The 16,220-nt window shown below is 33.6% G+C and overlaps 2 protein-coding genes across 8 annotated transcripts in view; both read right to left on the bottom strand.

Annotated features, from left to right (window-relative positions):
* Positions 1-7,627, bottom strand: part of LOC140060434 (uncharacterized) — a 57,508-nt gene extending 49,881 nt beyond the window's left edge. For all 7 annotated transcript variants that reach the window (XM_072106634.1, XM_072106635.1, XM_072106637.1 and 4 more), the window contains exons 1-4: positions 7,472-7,627; positions 6,377-6,550; positions 4,939-5,024; positions 1,837-1,945 (exon numbers count right to left, since the gene is read on the bottom strand). In XM_072106634.1, the coding sequence (XP_071962735.1) occupies positions 1,837-1,945; positions 4,939-5,024; positions 6,377-6,424 (243 nt within the window). In that variant the 5' untranslated portion in view covers positions 6,425-6,550; positions 7,472-7,627. The remainder of the gene's footprint in view (positions 1-1,836; positions 1,946-4,938; positions 5,025-6,376; positions 6,551-7,471) is intronic.
* Positions 7,628-10,493: 2,866 nt separating this feature from the next.
* On the bottom strand, positions 10,494-15,961 carry LOC140059987 (DNA repair protein RAD51 homolog A-like). The gene is made up of 10 exons (XM_072106001.1): positions 15,908-15,961; positions 15,540-15,729; positions 15,031-15,168; positions 14,517-14,634; positions 13,833-13,924; positions 13,601-13,695; positions 13,283-13,396; positions 12,555-12,684; positions 11,818-11,939; positions 10,494-11,440 (listed from the first exon to the last, which is right to left on the bottom strand). Exons 2-10 carry the CDS (start codon positions 15,612-15,614, stop codon positions 11,317-11,319), a joined length of 1,008 nt encoding a protein of 335 aa, XP_071962102.1. The 5' UTR covers positions 15,615-15,729; positions 15,908-15,961; the 3' UTR covers positions 10,494-11,316.
* Positions 15,962-16,220: the final 259 nt, after the last annotated feature.

The following is a 16,220-nucleotide window of genomic DNA, read 5'->3' as shown; positions in this document are numbered from 1 at the left end:
TTTGTTTTATCAACCATTAAAAACACTTGGAATACTTCTGATAACTCCCTAAAACATTTACAAGACTTGCCCACAGTAAGGTCCACGAGGAACCAACTTTGTTTTATCAATCATTAAAAACACTTGGAATACTTCTGATAACTCCCTAAAACATTTACAAGACTGACTTGCCTACAGTAAGGTCCAAGAGGAACCAACTTTGTTTTATCAACCATTAAAAACACTTGGAATACTTCTGATAACTCCCTAAAACATTTACAAGACTGACTTGCCTACAGTAAGGTCCAAGAGGAACCAACTTTGTTTTATCAACCATTAAAAACACTTGGAATACTTCTGATAACTCCCTAAAACATTTACAAGACTTGCCTACAGCAAGGTCCAAGAGGAACCAACTTTGTTTTATCAACCATTAAAAACACTTGGAATATTTCTGATAACTCCCTAAAACATTTACAAGACTTGCCTACAGCAAGGTCCACGAGGAACCAACTTTGTTTTATCAACCATTAAAAACACTTGGAATACTTCTGATAACTCCCTAAAACATTTACAAGACTGACTTGCCTACAGCAAGGTCCAAGAGGAACCAACTTTGTTTTATCAATCATTAAAAACACTTGGAATACTTCTGATAACTCCCTAAAACATTTACAAGACTGACTTGCCTACAGCAAGGTCCAAGAGGAACCAACTTTGTTTTATCAACCATTAAAAACACTTAAAACACCGTTATTTCTGAGACCAGCCCAGTAATATTGAAAGTGTTTACTATTACAAATTACAAAATGGCATATTATTGTTGTAGTAAAATCTAACCACTATAGTAAGATAGATTGATCGTTTCCATCCCCGAAACCTTGACTAAGAAATACCGGAATGGTGTCTGGCGGGGGATAGTTTATTACCATTAGTTAGGGTCTATGTAATGCATCTAGAGGGGTCAGTGATCCATTAGGCGCTATATAAATGTAGTTTATTATTATTATTATTATTTATAGTAAAATTTACGTGGCTATAAAATCTTACTACATCAAACAAATATTAATAGGATTTCATAAGGATGTTTTTTGTGCTGAACCTCGGTCTTATTTGATTAAAGAGCAATGTAAGTCAATACACAGAGACAAATCAATACAGAAAGACTAACTTGATTTTATATTTCACTAAAAATCAATTCACTCTATCTTTATCATTGCATGTATGGAGTGCTAATGGTGTAGAGAATCCTGTAATAATACAGCCAATTTACTTAGACCCCATTCACACGATTGAAATTGATAAATGCAGTGCTGTGAATGCTTTGGGTTGATTCTTTACTGGCAAAAATGTTGATCATCTGGCAAGGCGTTCAAACCAAGTTCAGCTATGAATCGTTGTGATCAATGGTAATGAGGTATAATGAATCCTCAGAGCCAAGTGTAAATAATATGCTGGAGCGGACTGAGAAAGTTAAATTCGGCCCCTGATCATGTAGTAGCCCAGGAACGAAATTTGTAAATGGGGTCTTGCACCGTCGGCGAGTTTATCACTGATACAGCATAAAAATATAGGGGACAAACATTGTGGGATCATAATTATTTTTAAACAAACATGAAAGTGATAAGGATTGTATGGTAACAGTTGGCAGGCGGCTCCATTATCTGATAGGGGTGGTGCTTAATGAATGGTGGGCTATTGTCATGTACAGTAAATCCAGGTAAGCTAGCCACATACTGTAATAGACCATCCATTATGGATAAATTACATGAGATTCTTTTAAGACAATTATCAGTTATGTAACGGTTTTTAATATTAGGTTTTTAATTATTATTATTAATTCAAGAAATCACCAACCTGATAATACACTCTGATGCTTTTCAGCAACCGGTCAAGATTCTGTATACGCGAGTTGACCTCTCTGTTCAGTTCATTGCTAACGGAAACATCGCTTGACCGACAATTTCTGCATAAAAAAGGAAAGTGTTTAGTTATGAATACAATTTTACTAGATTCATTGTGAAAAACGTCAACAACAATACGACAAATAATTACACACGTCACTCCGACAGATGGAGTAAACAAGACTATGAAATGGAATTTTGGCTTTAATAATTAATACTGTACAGTTAGTTTAATTGTCAATGGCATTATATAATGTAACATAGTGGGAAAAGGCCCATAGTTTAGTACTCTTAAAGGGGTACTCCAACACTGGGTAGTTGCATTGGAATGCTTTGCTTTGGGTTCACATAACTGTACTATGGGACATGTGCTGAAAGACATTGATTTTTCATACATTAACTCCATTTAAATGTGTACCTAATGTTGTACTGTCCAATGGTTCCTAATTGAATGTGAATATTGTCATTATGTATGCGTATGTTGGTCATGTGGCAATAATGGATGGTTTCTCTTTTAATGCATTCAGATTTTAAAAGAAAAGAAAAAGTAACTTCAAACAATAATGGACGGAAAAACATTTGCATTTTAAAACTTGTTTTGACACTTTCAAATCAAGCATAACTGATTCTAGGTGAAAACACAGCAGAATAGGAAGTGATGTAATTGCAGGCAAGTCTGTAAACGAAAGTTGCTGTGCAGAGGTTTCAACTTATACAGTGTTGGGCGGTATTAATAACTTGTTCTTTTAACCCCGACAAACAGCTTGATCTCACCTTGCTAACAAACAGACACTTTGATAAAACTAGGTATTGACATGTGGCTGCAATAGACAAACAGCAGGTATACGGACATTGCACAAGCAAGTTCACAAAATGATTGAAAATAATTAATACCGTAACAATAACATTCAATTCTAAAGCTGTACACTATCAAACTAGTTTGAAAAAAAAAGTATGGTGTGCCCAATTATGGTAATGATATGCCCGAATATGGTTGATATGAAAACATCATCATCTCCATACATTTAGACAGAGCTTAATAGAATTTGTAAAACACACGCACATAATATTAATATTAATGTAATTAAAAATATATTTTACAGAATAAATTTAGAAAACCTTTCACTATTCGGTTGTCACAGCTTTATATACAGTACAGAAAGAAAATACTGCAACTTTACCTACGAAGTAGCTTCGTAGATAGAACGTAGGCTACGTTGTTGGGTTCGTAGGTTCCATTGTTTGGCTTCGTAACCTCAATAAACAACTTTCAATGAGCTACGTTCTGAACTTCGTAGGGAGTTCGTAACCAAAATAAACAACCCTACGATGTTCTTAGTGAAGTAAGGTGTGAAATTAATGTGTTAAATTTAATTGGCGGAGGACAAAGTTGTAAATTAATAAAAAATAAATAATATTTTTTAAACGTAATATTTTCCTTCGTGCGTGTTTACCTACTCAACGGCAAATATAAATTTCCCACAATGTATAACGTAGAGAGAGACACGATCCAACACAGGTGAACCGCAACGAACAGGCCAACTAATAAACATAATATAGCGAACGTCCCATCCAGAAACGATGCCGAAAAAAAAAAGATCGTAAACAATTCATTCTAAATATAGCATCAGGACGTTCAATCGGTCGTTCAAAAAGACTGCCGACAGAACGACCGTAATTAATACAGACCTAGTTTTTTTTTGGGTCACTTGGCATGAAACGCGATACTCTCTGCTTACCGCAATTTCTCACATGTTTTTTTTTAGGGTGGCTACCGTCTGACGACGATAAAACAGTAATTAAGATCGTGTACCTGGATTTTGTGTCACATGACATGAAACATAATACTCTCTTTAAACTGCTCAGCTCACATGTTTTTTCCCCTCCAAATTCTGGTCGGGCCTTTTTCTTTATACATGTCGTAATCATTTTAAAAGGCCTATTTATTTATGTTAAATCTTAATATGGAATATATATTTATTTTGCATATATTTTGTTGGTGTCCTAGCCTAGTTGTCGTTGTTTTTATAATTCGCTAACCCAACAAGGTAGGAATAAATAATTTATAGTGTAGGCCGCCGAAACAAGCTAGCTAGGCCTAGCCTCGACTCTCTCTACGTGAGCTGATGTCCACCGGCCCGATGTCGTTTCGTCGGCGGATTTCCGTCCAAATTAGGATAACAAACAATTCATCGTAGGCTACAAACAATACATCGTAGGAGAGAACAATTACCTACGATGTAGGGCGGCTACAAAAATTGACCTACTATCTTTAGGTAGGATTTTAATTAGCAAACAATACATTGTTTGTTTGCATTGTCCATGCTTCTACGAACCACCCTACGATCGAGGCGTAGCCTAGATTTCATAACAATACATCGTAGGCTACGAACAATACATCGTAGATAGGAGAGAACAATACATCGTAGGAGAGAACAATACATCGTAGGCTACAAACAATACATCGTAGGCTACAAACAATACATCGTAGGAGAGAACAATGACCTACGTTCTACCTACGAAAGCCTACGCGTAGATACGAAGCAGTAATTTCTTTCTGTACTGTAACAATGGCATGAATACACATCATAAAACTATATATTTAATTTTCATTAAAAACACATTTCTACACAGTATTTATTTACACCATCTGTTGATTGAAATAAATTTTCTTGTTTGCTATGTATTATTATTATACTTTAGTCTCAATCACTGTGTTGATCTTGTCCAACAAATTTTAAAAAAAAACTCATTTTGTTGATTTTGTAAAATTTACAGTTCTGAACACTAAAAACAATCAGCAGATTGGATCATGTTGATAATGGTTAACCTGTAATGCAAACTCTTGGTAACCATAACAACAGGGACCCAATACAGGATGCACTCAATTTGGATTGTAGGTGATAAGAAAAATAAACAGTTGTTTTGTATAGTCTGTTGTCTTGTGTTTTAATACTATCTAGTGTGCAATACTGTCTGGGTAAGAACAGTCAACCCCAATAATCAGAAACTTGAAGAATCAGGTTTTGGGATGGTAAAAGTAATAATTACTCACATTTTCGCCATAACTGTATTGAGATATTTTCCATCAATCAAGTCTGCATAGCTTAGTAATCCACCATCTTTACTTACAGTTTTCACCTGTTGATAATTGAATGACAGAAAAAGTGCTTTTTTAGAACTTTCAGATGAACCATAAACCACATTTGGTACGAAACAGTGGTGGATCCAGTATTTTTACAATTTGCAAAACTTAGAAGAGCACCGGGGCGGATGGGCCCCTTCCTCCCTTGGATCCAACCCTCCGAAATTTTTACCGATTTATTTAATAAATAGATAATTTGATTGAATTGTGCAGCATGACCAATTAATTGTATGTAAAGTTCAAAGTTCTTCTATACCATGGGACATGTGCTGAAAGACATTTCACTCTCTGTACATGTGTTAATTGAAAGAATTTCATCAGCAGGTCGTTTTCAGAATATCAGATAACTGATAATGTGATGCTCTGGCTGGGAGAATGTAGGTGTGTGTCAATACCACTGGGCCTACATTATTATGAAGTGATTCAACTATTAAGTATTAGCTAACTAATACAATTATAATACAATTATACTTGATAATGAATAATCAAATATTCTCAATACAAGATATCATACTTACTACTGTTTGAATATTTTAATTTTAAAACTTATTTCTTACAGAATTTTCATAGCATAATTTTTGTTTTAAAAACTTAAAGCCTTTTTTTTTATTAATGTCTTACTTTATGATACCTTGTTTGTGTTCCTTAATGATCATTTACTGGATAGTTGAATTCATTCAAGTTTAATTGATAACACAACAATAACGACGATTGAATCATAGACTACATTTTGCTAACCTTTGCTTTGTGGGGTTAAAGAACCTTGGGTTTTATATTGAAACAATAGTACAGCAAATATTGAAACTAAAATTATGCAAATGAAGGTTATAAGTATAGAAGGTTGATCAACTGTAATATGCATGTTTTCTACTGTGTTTTACGAAGGTCACAGAAAACAGGTATTATAATCTTTTCCTGTTCTTCTTCTGTGTCAAAACCCTGTGACTACCCTGGATAATAGGCAGATAAACAGCTTAATAAAAAAGAAAGAAAATTATAATACATTATTAAGTTTAACAGAAACAAAATATACTATGTAATTTTGACGATAAAAAAACCACCACAAATTGCAGGTTGCTAAAGGTTGGTTCCCACTAGAACGTAACGCAAGGACGTAAACGCAACGCAAGCGTTTCAACCAATGACAAGCGAAGTTATAGACAGTTAGCAATCACAAGCAAATAAGCCATCGCTTGTGATTGGTCAATTCACTTGCGTTGTGTTACGTCCTTGTGGTGCGTCGCTAGTGAGAACCACGCTTTACACTGATATGATTTCAGTACACTTCACTTTACCACCATCAGGACCAGACAAAGTTGTATACTGTTTTCTACTTTCTTAAACTTACCCAAACCACAAGTGGGTGCAGCATAAAATCATCCACTGTAGACGCCATAGTGGTTTTACTTCCCTCCTGTGTAAATGTATAAATTCCACGTATTTATCCAGGCATAATAGGAATCCGAGTTTAATGTTCCAAGTAAGTCTCCATGGGGAAAATCATAGTATTAGTAGTATGCTTCTGCAATTAACAATTTTAAATTTATTATAGGCCTAGGCCAGTCAAAACTGGAATAATATATAACGTTATGTCTAAAGATACGGTACCGTATCCATACTTTTAAAAACTAAAGGTACGGTAATTATAGAGGGCGCTATGTAATGTGGATGTTAATCAAATAGGTTATTGCATTGGTTTTCTGCAAGCCAGCTGTGTAGCCTAGTGGGCATGTGATGAGTCTTTGGCTTAAGGGGTTGGGGGTTCGATACTCCTCTTGACGTCTTTTTTTAAATTTTTTTTTTTAGTTTTTAATTTAAGAGAGATTATTTAGAGGGTTAGGTTTTTAATATTTAGGAAGGAGTTTAATATTTAGGAAGGAGTTTAATATTTAGGAAGGAGTTTAATATTTAGGAAGGAGTTTTATATTTAGGTACGAGTTTTAGGAATGCAATTTTACCGTACTTTTAGCAAACGGAAGCGCCCTCTATAATTACCGTATCTTTAGTTTTTAAAAGCATGGATACGGTACCGTATCTTTAGCAACGGCGAATATATAAAGCATGCACATTCATCGATAATAATTAATATAGGACTAGCCTAGGCTTAACACCTCAACCACAAAAAAGGATTCATTTCTAAGCTTTTTTAAAAAGATTGTGGCGTTTTGGAATTTCAATTGGTCATTTTATTTTTTCATGACATGGGATAAGCAGACACAACAAGATCAGCACAGGACAGGCACTGGGGGACACTGCAGAACCGTTCAGCATTCGGGCTTAGCCTACTAGCTAGGAGGTAGAGGGTTAGACCTTTTGGCTAGCTGACCGTAGGCTAGCCTACAGTATCAATCATTCTTGTATAGGCCTATGCCACACACGGCACGGCGGGGATGAGACCTCTTCTTTTAATTAAGAAGATGCCGGGTAAGGTGTAATTACTTACCATAAAACAGACTTTAAAATGTACAGAACTTCTATAGAAATCAACTGTGCAAAGCAGACGTTTCAAGCAAGTAATTTAATGTATAATTCCTTTTATTAGTATTCTACTCTCCCCACACTCTAAAACTCCACACTCTCCGCCGCCGCCGAAATTAGTTTTCTTCTCTCTGCTGTTTTTGAAACTTCATTTCTATTGATAGAGTTCAGGTCATCATTAACCAATCAACACTCAATCTATTGTAATTCCACCGGTAGGTGTCGCTATATAAAAAACATACATCTTCAAACGTACGCGTACGACGTACAATGGATGCGCGCGTACGTTACGTATACTTGATGATTTTGTCTAAAATTTTCATTAAATGGTGAATACTGTATATTTGTTATGATATAATTATTAATAATTATATTTTTCGCATGTTGGATAGGGTGTTAAAAATGGGAGTTGGTTGTTGAAGGAGTGTGTGTGTACGTGTGTAGGGGTGATGCGTATGTATTTCGGTGAGTGCGTAGTGAAATGCAGCACGCGTTTCCTTAGTGACGTATGACAACAAAAACATAAACACAAACAAAAGAAAACATTTTTTTTACTGTACGGGCCTAGTTTGTTGTAAACTCGATCAAGATCAGTAGATCTACTACTACTTCAAGTAACATTTTTGTACATTGTCTAATAATTGTTAATAAATAAATTATCTTCGTGATGTTTGGAAGACTTATTGTAAGTTCGGTAAACCGACAAATATTAACTTCTCCTGCTACACGTTCTGTTCAAAAGGCCTACAGAAGTAATAAGGTACAGAACTGTTTAAATGGTTATGTCTGTGTGTACAAATCTGTCATTGTAACGCATAGGTCTACTGTAGGTCTATTAATATAATATTTTTGTTTATCTTTATTAGGCAGTTCTTCCAAAACCTGGTTTGAGTGCAGCAGAGACTGTTATAGGATTCTCATCATTCCTATGCACCGTTGTTTTATACCCAACGTGGTTCTTTAACCATGTTCCGCAATATAAAACTAGAGGTGATGAACAAGAAGACTAAACGATGGAGAAATTCAGCTTGACGAAAACAATTATAAATATTTATGCTAAGAAATAATGACTTGTTCAATAATTGTTTTTATTTATGATTATGAATACAATCTTTAAAAGTTGAATACTACTATCCTACAGTACTGTAATACCAATTTTGTCAAAGGATCTTTTTTTTGTCTGTGTTTTACTTTCTATTCTTAAAAATACCAGCAGGTGTCTGTCAATGTGTGTAAGAGAGGTTTGTTTTTATGCCGTAAGACAAGTTTAATGTAGTAAATTATTCAATTATATATATTTTTTTTTTCTAATAATAAAATGGTACTATAGCCCTATAATAGTTGATTTGATAGAAAGTACAGAAGTAAAAACGTTAATACAATGAAATATGAATTGTTCAATATTAATTATTATTAATTAAAAACAAACTTATCCTAGGCACATCGAACAACGGAATATCGTAGTAGTTGCATTGCAAAATTGAAGAAAACAACAAATAACTACATTAACTAAATAGGCCTACAACATGCCTAAACGTAATATTAAAATAGGGCCTATTGTTTGTACAGTAGAGGCCTATCAACAATTTTCGTTAGTTCTTAACATTTTTTGACCAAGAGTACAGTACATCATTTAAACGTTTTTGTTTGACTCATCTTTATGTCTGTCTCAACTGCGGTGGTATCGTTGAATCACGATCAATGTAGCTGATACAAACCCCTCTCACACCACAACTCCGGAGATCACTCCGGTGTGAAAGGGGTAATAATAGCCAGTCACTCTCTGTTCAGACGTGTTAGGATGTTACTGCTCTGATGATGTTGCCAATGTTGTTAAACATTGGGTCTGTCTCCTTCTGCTGGTCTAGGGCGAGTAACCATTAACCAAGCTGGTAAAGCACAGCAACCAACGGACATCAAAACCAAACCAATAACAGTATCCTTAAAAAAAGAGAAGAAAAAAAGAGATTGAACTAGGCCTACGTATCATGTTTTGGGGGGACAATACATCTTTTAGTGGGTGCATGGGATTAGCATGGATTCTATACGTGGGTGTTAACCCGAACCCACATCGATCATGTATAAAATCGTCATTATTTGTTGAAAAATGGTGATGGTACGTCGTGTACAAGTTGTACACGACGTACCATCACCATCTTTTCAGAAAAGATTTTCTGTAACATTTTTTACATTTGAATTGAAATTTATTTGATGAATGATAAAACCTTTCGTCTACGAACGAGACGTGATTTTCATAGATGCAACAGAGAGAATGCAAAAAGTCCTTTCTCCCAAAAACAAAGAGATGCGCTCCTCGTGTTATAATGGGGAGATAGGCCTGGCTGCTGGGGGATGTCAAAAACAAAAAATAAATCTGTCATTTACTGTACCTGTACAGGAAGCGTTTTTAATGGCGCAGTGGTTGATATTTTTCCTCTTTTTAGTTGCTTCAAAACTGTACTAACTTTAAGCAGACGAAGAGGGATCATTGTAATTATTTGATAATGATTTTTGAGCTCAAGAAGAATGATGAATAGCCTAGATACTGCTGCTGTATGTTTTTCTTCTTTCACACAATTATCGTCGCTTTTTAACATGCGTGCGCGTATGGGTGGTATGTTACATGCGCAACGCACTTCATACGATGACCTCACCACTTCTTCTGTGACACAGTATGTTAGTATTGTTACGCAATAAAATAAAACAATAATAACTTTATGCAAAACACAATAACTTCACATATCGTGAAATCATATAATAACATGTTTGTCAGAGCTTGACGTTGGTGTTCTTTAAACCGACTGTCATTTTTGTTTCCAACTTTAGTTGAATATGCTAAACATGGCTAGGCAAGTATAGCTACTGCAACTGGGAAATATGAAAGGAACCAAACAATTAATAAACAATTACTCTATAGTATAAAAACTTGTTTTTGAAAACTGTTTATTTACACTATCACTGTGAAATTACAATACATTACTGATCAGTGTTTATTTGTGGCCACACAAAATAAATGTTGTTACAGATGATAAATTTGCAAGAATGCAATTCTATAACATTTATCATTTTTATCTTTTAAAATATAACATTTTTATATTTATCATTGTACATTACTATCTTTCACTGAGCTTTATACAGTTTTTTGCTAACAATTAAATATATATAATAAAGGAAAGGGAGTATATCAATAAAAAGAAAATAATTGGTAATGACTGTATTTTTTGATCATTTTTCAGTTCTGAAATGACTACAAGCCAGATATTAGCTAATAAAAAACATATACATTTGTGGTGGATCAGAGCCATATACTGGAAGAGTTCTGACATTGAGTGGATTGGAAGCCATTTTTGTGTCCAAAATATTTCGCACCTCATACACGCTCTACGCGTGTGCATTTAGTTAGGATAGTGATTCTTTATAGTTAATGTACTGTTTTTACATTTTGTTGATTAAAATCATGTTAATAATTAACTTAATAATTTAAAAAAATCCTTTAAACAAATGGATTGTTTTTTGATATTAAATTCGGTAGTTAAATCCTTTTGAATGTTATATATTTTTATAAGAAAGGATTCAACTCCATACTCTACATAGGTATAGTTGGACAGAAAGATGGCTGGTAATGTACTACATGACTTTCTAATCCATGAACACAATGTCGTAACTCTTTCAATAGATGGCTCTGTGGTGGATATATGTCTACCACCCTCATTTCTTCCATACAGGTTGGTCTACTGCCCTAAATTCACATATTGATAAAGTATATAATTTAATAACAATTAAAGAAAATAATGAAACCACAGTTTATATTTAATCTTTGGGATCACCAACACCATCTTTCAAAATAGCAAACATCGCCTCAGATTCCGGTAAGCAGGGTGAATCGTAGATTTTACAGATTCGTGTCTCTCCTCGTCCTTTTCGCAAATATAACCTATAAAAAGATTAAAACTTGTTATTAATCATCATCAGAAAATCACCAAGATCATTAGAAATGTTTTGCCATATAAAAAAGTAAATATTAAGAATAAATTGTAACTATAAATTCTTTAAGATTTATTTTTTTCTAAAACATGGAACATAAAGATAAATAATAATAAACTTTTAATATACCATACTGTTATTTTAAAAAAGTTATCAACTTCCGTCAGAAAAACATTAACAAAACCAACATTATATTATTAATTCACTTGTTAAAAAGGCAAAATAAACCGTTACTATTTCAATAATTTAGATGCTCAATGTTGACATCTAATGGGATGATTGGAGTGTATGACGACGACGTAATAAAATTGGTAATTTAACACTCACCTAGTAGTGGAGGCATGTGCCATAATGTTGCCTCCTATTGGTTTCTTAGGATCCGCGGTAAACATCGCAGCGCCGTCCACTTGTGCCACGACTTGGTTGGTTATCACGATGGCCACGCCATACTGAAAAGAATTGATATGTCAAAGTTTTTGAGATTCAGTACACTGACAGTTACTATTGATGTTAATTACAGACGAATCTCTGAATAATACCCTACTCTCTGAAAACCGAAAAGTCTCCCAAAATATAATTCTTGAGGTCTAAAAGGTCCCAAATTCATTTACCATTCCAGATTATATTAATAATATAAATAATAATAATATTAGTACTGTGACTCATAAATAGATCATCATTTTTACATTGGCAAGTATCTATAGCCTAGGCCTAGTATTAACCCTATAAAAACCATAACCCTTACGGGTTTTACTTCTTGTAAAATCCTCTATTTTTAATGGTATGTTTCTTCTTTATTTAATTTGTTATTTTCTATGCACCATTAATAGAAATAAATGTTTATGAAATGAAAAAAAAAATAGACAAACCTTTTTTTGTTTCAGAATTATATTAAACAATTAATTTTATTGTATTTCAGACCAAAAAAAAAAAAACTGGAAATATTTTGGCCAGCTCAAAGGTGTCTGGTATTGGGAGAGCTGACTGTATATTAATTGATCAATTTAGTGTAATGACATCTTTAATTTGTACAACATTCATCTAAATATAAATATTATATTTACCTCATCAGCAAGTCTAAGCAGTGTTCTAAGAAAACGAGCTAAATGCATCTGTCTGGCCGACAACTCACCGCGCCCACTATAGTCTGTCCGGTACAAAGCAGTAGCACTGTCCACTATCAACAGTGCATACCTGTCACAGAAGAAAACAGAAGTGATTAATGTATAATACAACTATTTGCAACCAACTTGAAATAAGAAATGTTTATTGACTATACAGTACTAAAATAAAGCTCTGTCTACCTTATCAAACTTTATGTGACATTATGTGTATAAAGTACAAATTATGTCAGAGTAGGGCAAACATCTGACCAATTAGAAAATGCATATTATATAACACTCAATTAAAATTTTGTTTTGATTGGACAATATAGGGTCACATATCACATAAGAAGTTTATAAAATTATATACAAATATTTATTTTTAAGACATGTTGTGAAGTATTTTTTCATTGGTTATTCGAGAGATTAGAGCTAAATAATTGTTAATAGGAGACTGTAAATTTAAAAGTATTTTACTTGATAATGCATGTTATTTAGAAAGATTTGAATGAAGAGTATTAATAAATTTTATACCACTACTATGTTAAATAAAGTTCTGTCCACACTATATGTGACAAAAAAATGTATGGCCATATATGGCCATGATGATGTCATATCACTACCATATTTGGGCACATCACAATTGTCAAACTAGTTTGATAGTGTAGACAGAGCTTAAGTGTATGTACCTGGATTCTGACATCATGGCTGCCGCTTGCATCAACAACTGAGTCTGGTGATCGCTGTTATAAGCTCTGGCATAGGCTACATTATCTAATACATCACTACCATTCAGGTTATACCTAAACAAATAAAGAAATTATAAAATCATTTCTAATAGTTAATTGTATAACTAACAGTACTCTGTGGTGAACATATCATTACAGTTTTTTTAAAGATATTTTGTCGTCATTACAATTTATGGGAAAATAATATGTTGAATGTGATTGGCGTGGGAAGGTTAATTAATAATCAAAATGAATTAAGAGTATATTGACTTATATTACCTCTCTGCCACTGCCAATAACCTTTCTGGTCTAAACGTCCCCTCAGTATCAATATAAAGACATTTACCTTCTCCACCACCATTATCAATTGGTAACTGAAAACCAAAAAAAAAAAAAGCTCAATTCAGAGGTTGATTTGAAACACAATTTTGTAATCAATTTCCTTAACTTCACCATATGAAATCCAAAACAAAAACACTATTATTTCAAATTTTATATCAAATCAACATACCTGACATGTAACAGCCATTGTATGACATATCTGTGTTTTTCCTGTCCTAAATTCACCAAAGATTTCTGTTATTGAACCAGTTTCAATTCCACCTTAACATGAAACAAAAATATTCAATGTTTTATGTATGTATATTGTTAGTGTAAGGTGGTTGACCATTTAAAAATCCATAACACAGAAAAACAATCAGTATCTGGAATATGTTTGTTGCAATCCAATTAGAAATCAGATTATTATTTATTCTTTATACTGGGTAGCCTCTTCAGTCAAAGACTGTTCTCCCAGTGTATAGTACTATGATGAGTTTGTGACAGTGGCTGTGTGTGAACTAGTACATCGGGGTACCCCCCTACTTGTCTCGAAAGATGTACTAGGTTCTAGGAACATGAACCAGATGTGTACACTGGACCTACGGTTTATAGTCCTTATCCAAGAATACTCGTTCTACCATCAGAACCATGGAGCGAGTAAGCCTTGAACCCTTGCCGATGTTATGGCTACGTATTATGGTTCCACTGTCTTAACAGCTCGGCCATTCACTCGCTATTTAACAGCATTATTCTATACACATAAGTGAGCATTTGGACTTTTGTCATGTAAAACCCATTAAAATGTTTGTCTGAATATGGAATATATGCTTTGTGACCATCCAGATCTCTGTGAATAAAATTAATTCATTTTTACCTTGTAATAGTTTATCTAATTCTTTTGATCCTGTAGTAACTTGAATGATTTCTGATCTCTGTTGGTGGAATTGTGTTGCTGTTGTGAAGCCCATTGGCACTAGCTTCATTGCTTCGTTCTACAAACATAACAAAATAAAAATAATATATTATACAGGTCCTAAATCACTGACGTGCGGTCAACATTTTTCCATTCTTGCAGCCTAAACACAATATCACTACAGTACCAGGCAGTGGTGGACCCAGGATTTTGGGCCTAAAAATCATGCCCTTCCCTCCGCGCTTAAGCTCTGTCTACACCATCCAACCTTATGTGACAAAAAAAATGTGATATATATGCCTATATATTGACACAGTGACATATCACTACCATATTTGGGCACATTACACTTTTTTTGGGTCAAACTAGTTTGATAGTGTAGACTGAGCTTTAGATATGTCATAGCCTATGCAGGTAGAATAACAAGAAATTGATTTTTAAAGCCATAAATAGACGTTGAATCCTTTGAATGCACCTTGATTTTATCTGCCTTTGCATCACTGATTCCCTTTATATTACAGAGCTCTTTTTTGGTAGCATATGCGACTGCTTCTACAGTGTGATAACCATGCTCTTCCAGTTTCTTGACATCATTACTGCTAATACCATTGGCCTGAAATTAGAAGAAGAAAATAATTGTAGAAATTATATTATAAAAAGCTTTTTTTTCAAATACAAAAAATGTATTATATATCTTTATTCAATAATATGCAGTAATAGTATACATGAATTATATTATTTATTATCACCAATAATTTAGTAATAATACTATTATTAATTAATAGCCATGCCATGGCGTATTATTATTAGTACTGTCTCATTCATAAATGCTCATTTTTAAATCGGCACATATGCCTAGTATTAACTCCTTCAGGCTTAAATAGACAAACCAGTCAAAGAATATTGATGCACATATTTCAATGTTTCCTTTTTTTTCTTCAATAAAATAAAACTTCTTGAATAAAATTTTTTTTAAATATCTACCTCCAATTTTCCAATAGCAAGTGGACCAAAATCCTCCTGCACTTCTTCATGTTGCTGTTCTAATTGCATTGCCATACTGAATGTAGTCCTCTTTAAAACCAAAATATAGGCTAGGCCTTACTAGATAGCTGGTTATCAGCTGGCCACCACCCAGAAGAACAGTGAAAGGAGAGTTTATTCAGGAATCAGGCTGAGCAAAAAAAACCCACACAAACGAATGTCAAAGGAAATTAACTGCATTCAATAAAGCAATTACTGTTAAAACTGTTTATACATACACATGTATATTTTATTTATTACTATTTTGATGTTTTTAAATATTCGAAAACATGTATAAATTAAAGAAAATACAACAATTTAATACATACATTTTAGCTTCAATTTGTTCGACGTCGAAAATTACGTAGACTTTATTATTCTTTTGGACGAGCGCGCCACTTCAATGGCCAATTCCATTTGTTGTACTATTCCTAATGTCGTTTGCTTAAAACTGAAAGTAAACTACTATTACAGTTAAAGCAAATTTAGAATAACCAGTAATAAAAATATTGGTTTTACATATTGTGTTGTACGTTTGTTTGAATATTATCTTTATAATAAGTAATAAACAAAATCAAGTCACTACTGTTATACCCTACAGAAATTATGGACGCGCTAATTTTACCTTTATAAAACATGGAA

Source organism: Antedon mediterranea, chromosome 10 (genome assembly GCF_964355755.1).
Source record: "Antedon mediterranea chromosome 10, ecAntMedi1.1, whole genome shotgun sequence".
Classification (NCBI taxonomy): Eukaryota; Metazoa; Echinodermata; class Crinoidea; order Comatulida; family Antedonidae; genus Antedon; species Antedon mediterranea.
The sequence above is the reverse complement of the archived record's forward strand: the minus strand, read 5'-3'. Positions and strand labels throughout refer to the sequence as shown.

Bases quoted from the DNA above. Each gene is read 5' to 3' on its own strand.
- LOC140059987 (XM_072106001.1), bottom strand. From the start codon at position 15,614: ATGGCAATGCAATTAGAACAGCAACATGAAGAAGTGCAGGAGGATTTT. The intron at 14,635-15,030 runs GTGCATTCAAAG...TTATGTTTGTAG, and splicing joins CAAAGGCAGATAAAATCAAG to AACGAAGCAATGAAGCTAGT. The intron at 11,940-12,554 runs GTAAATATAATA...AATTCTTTTCAG, and splicing joins TGCTTAGACTTGCTGATGAG to TATGGCGTGGCCATCGTGAT.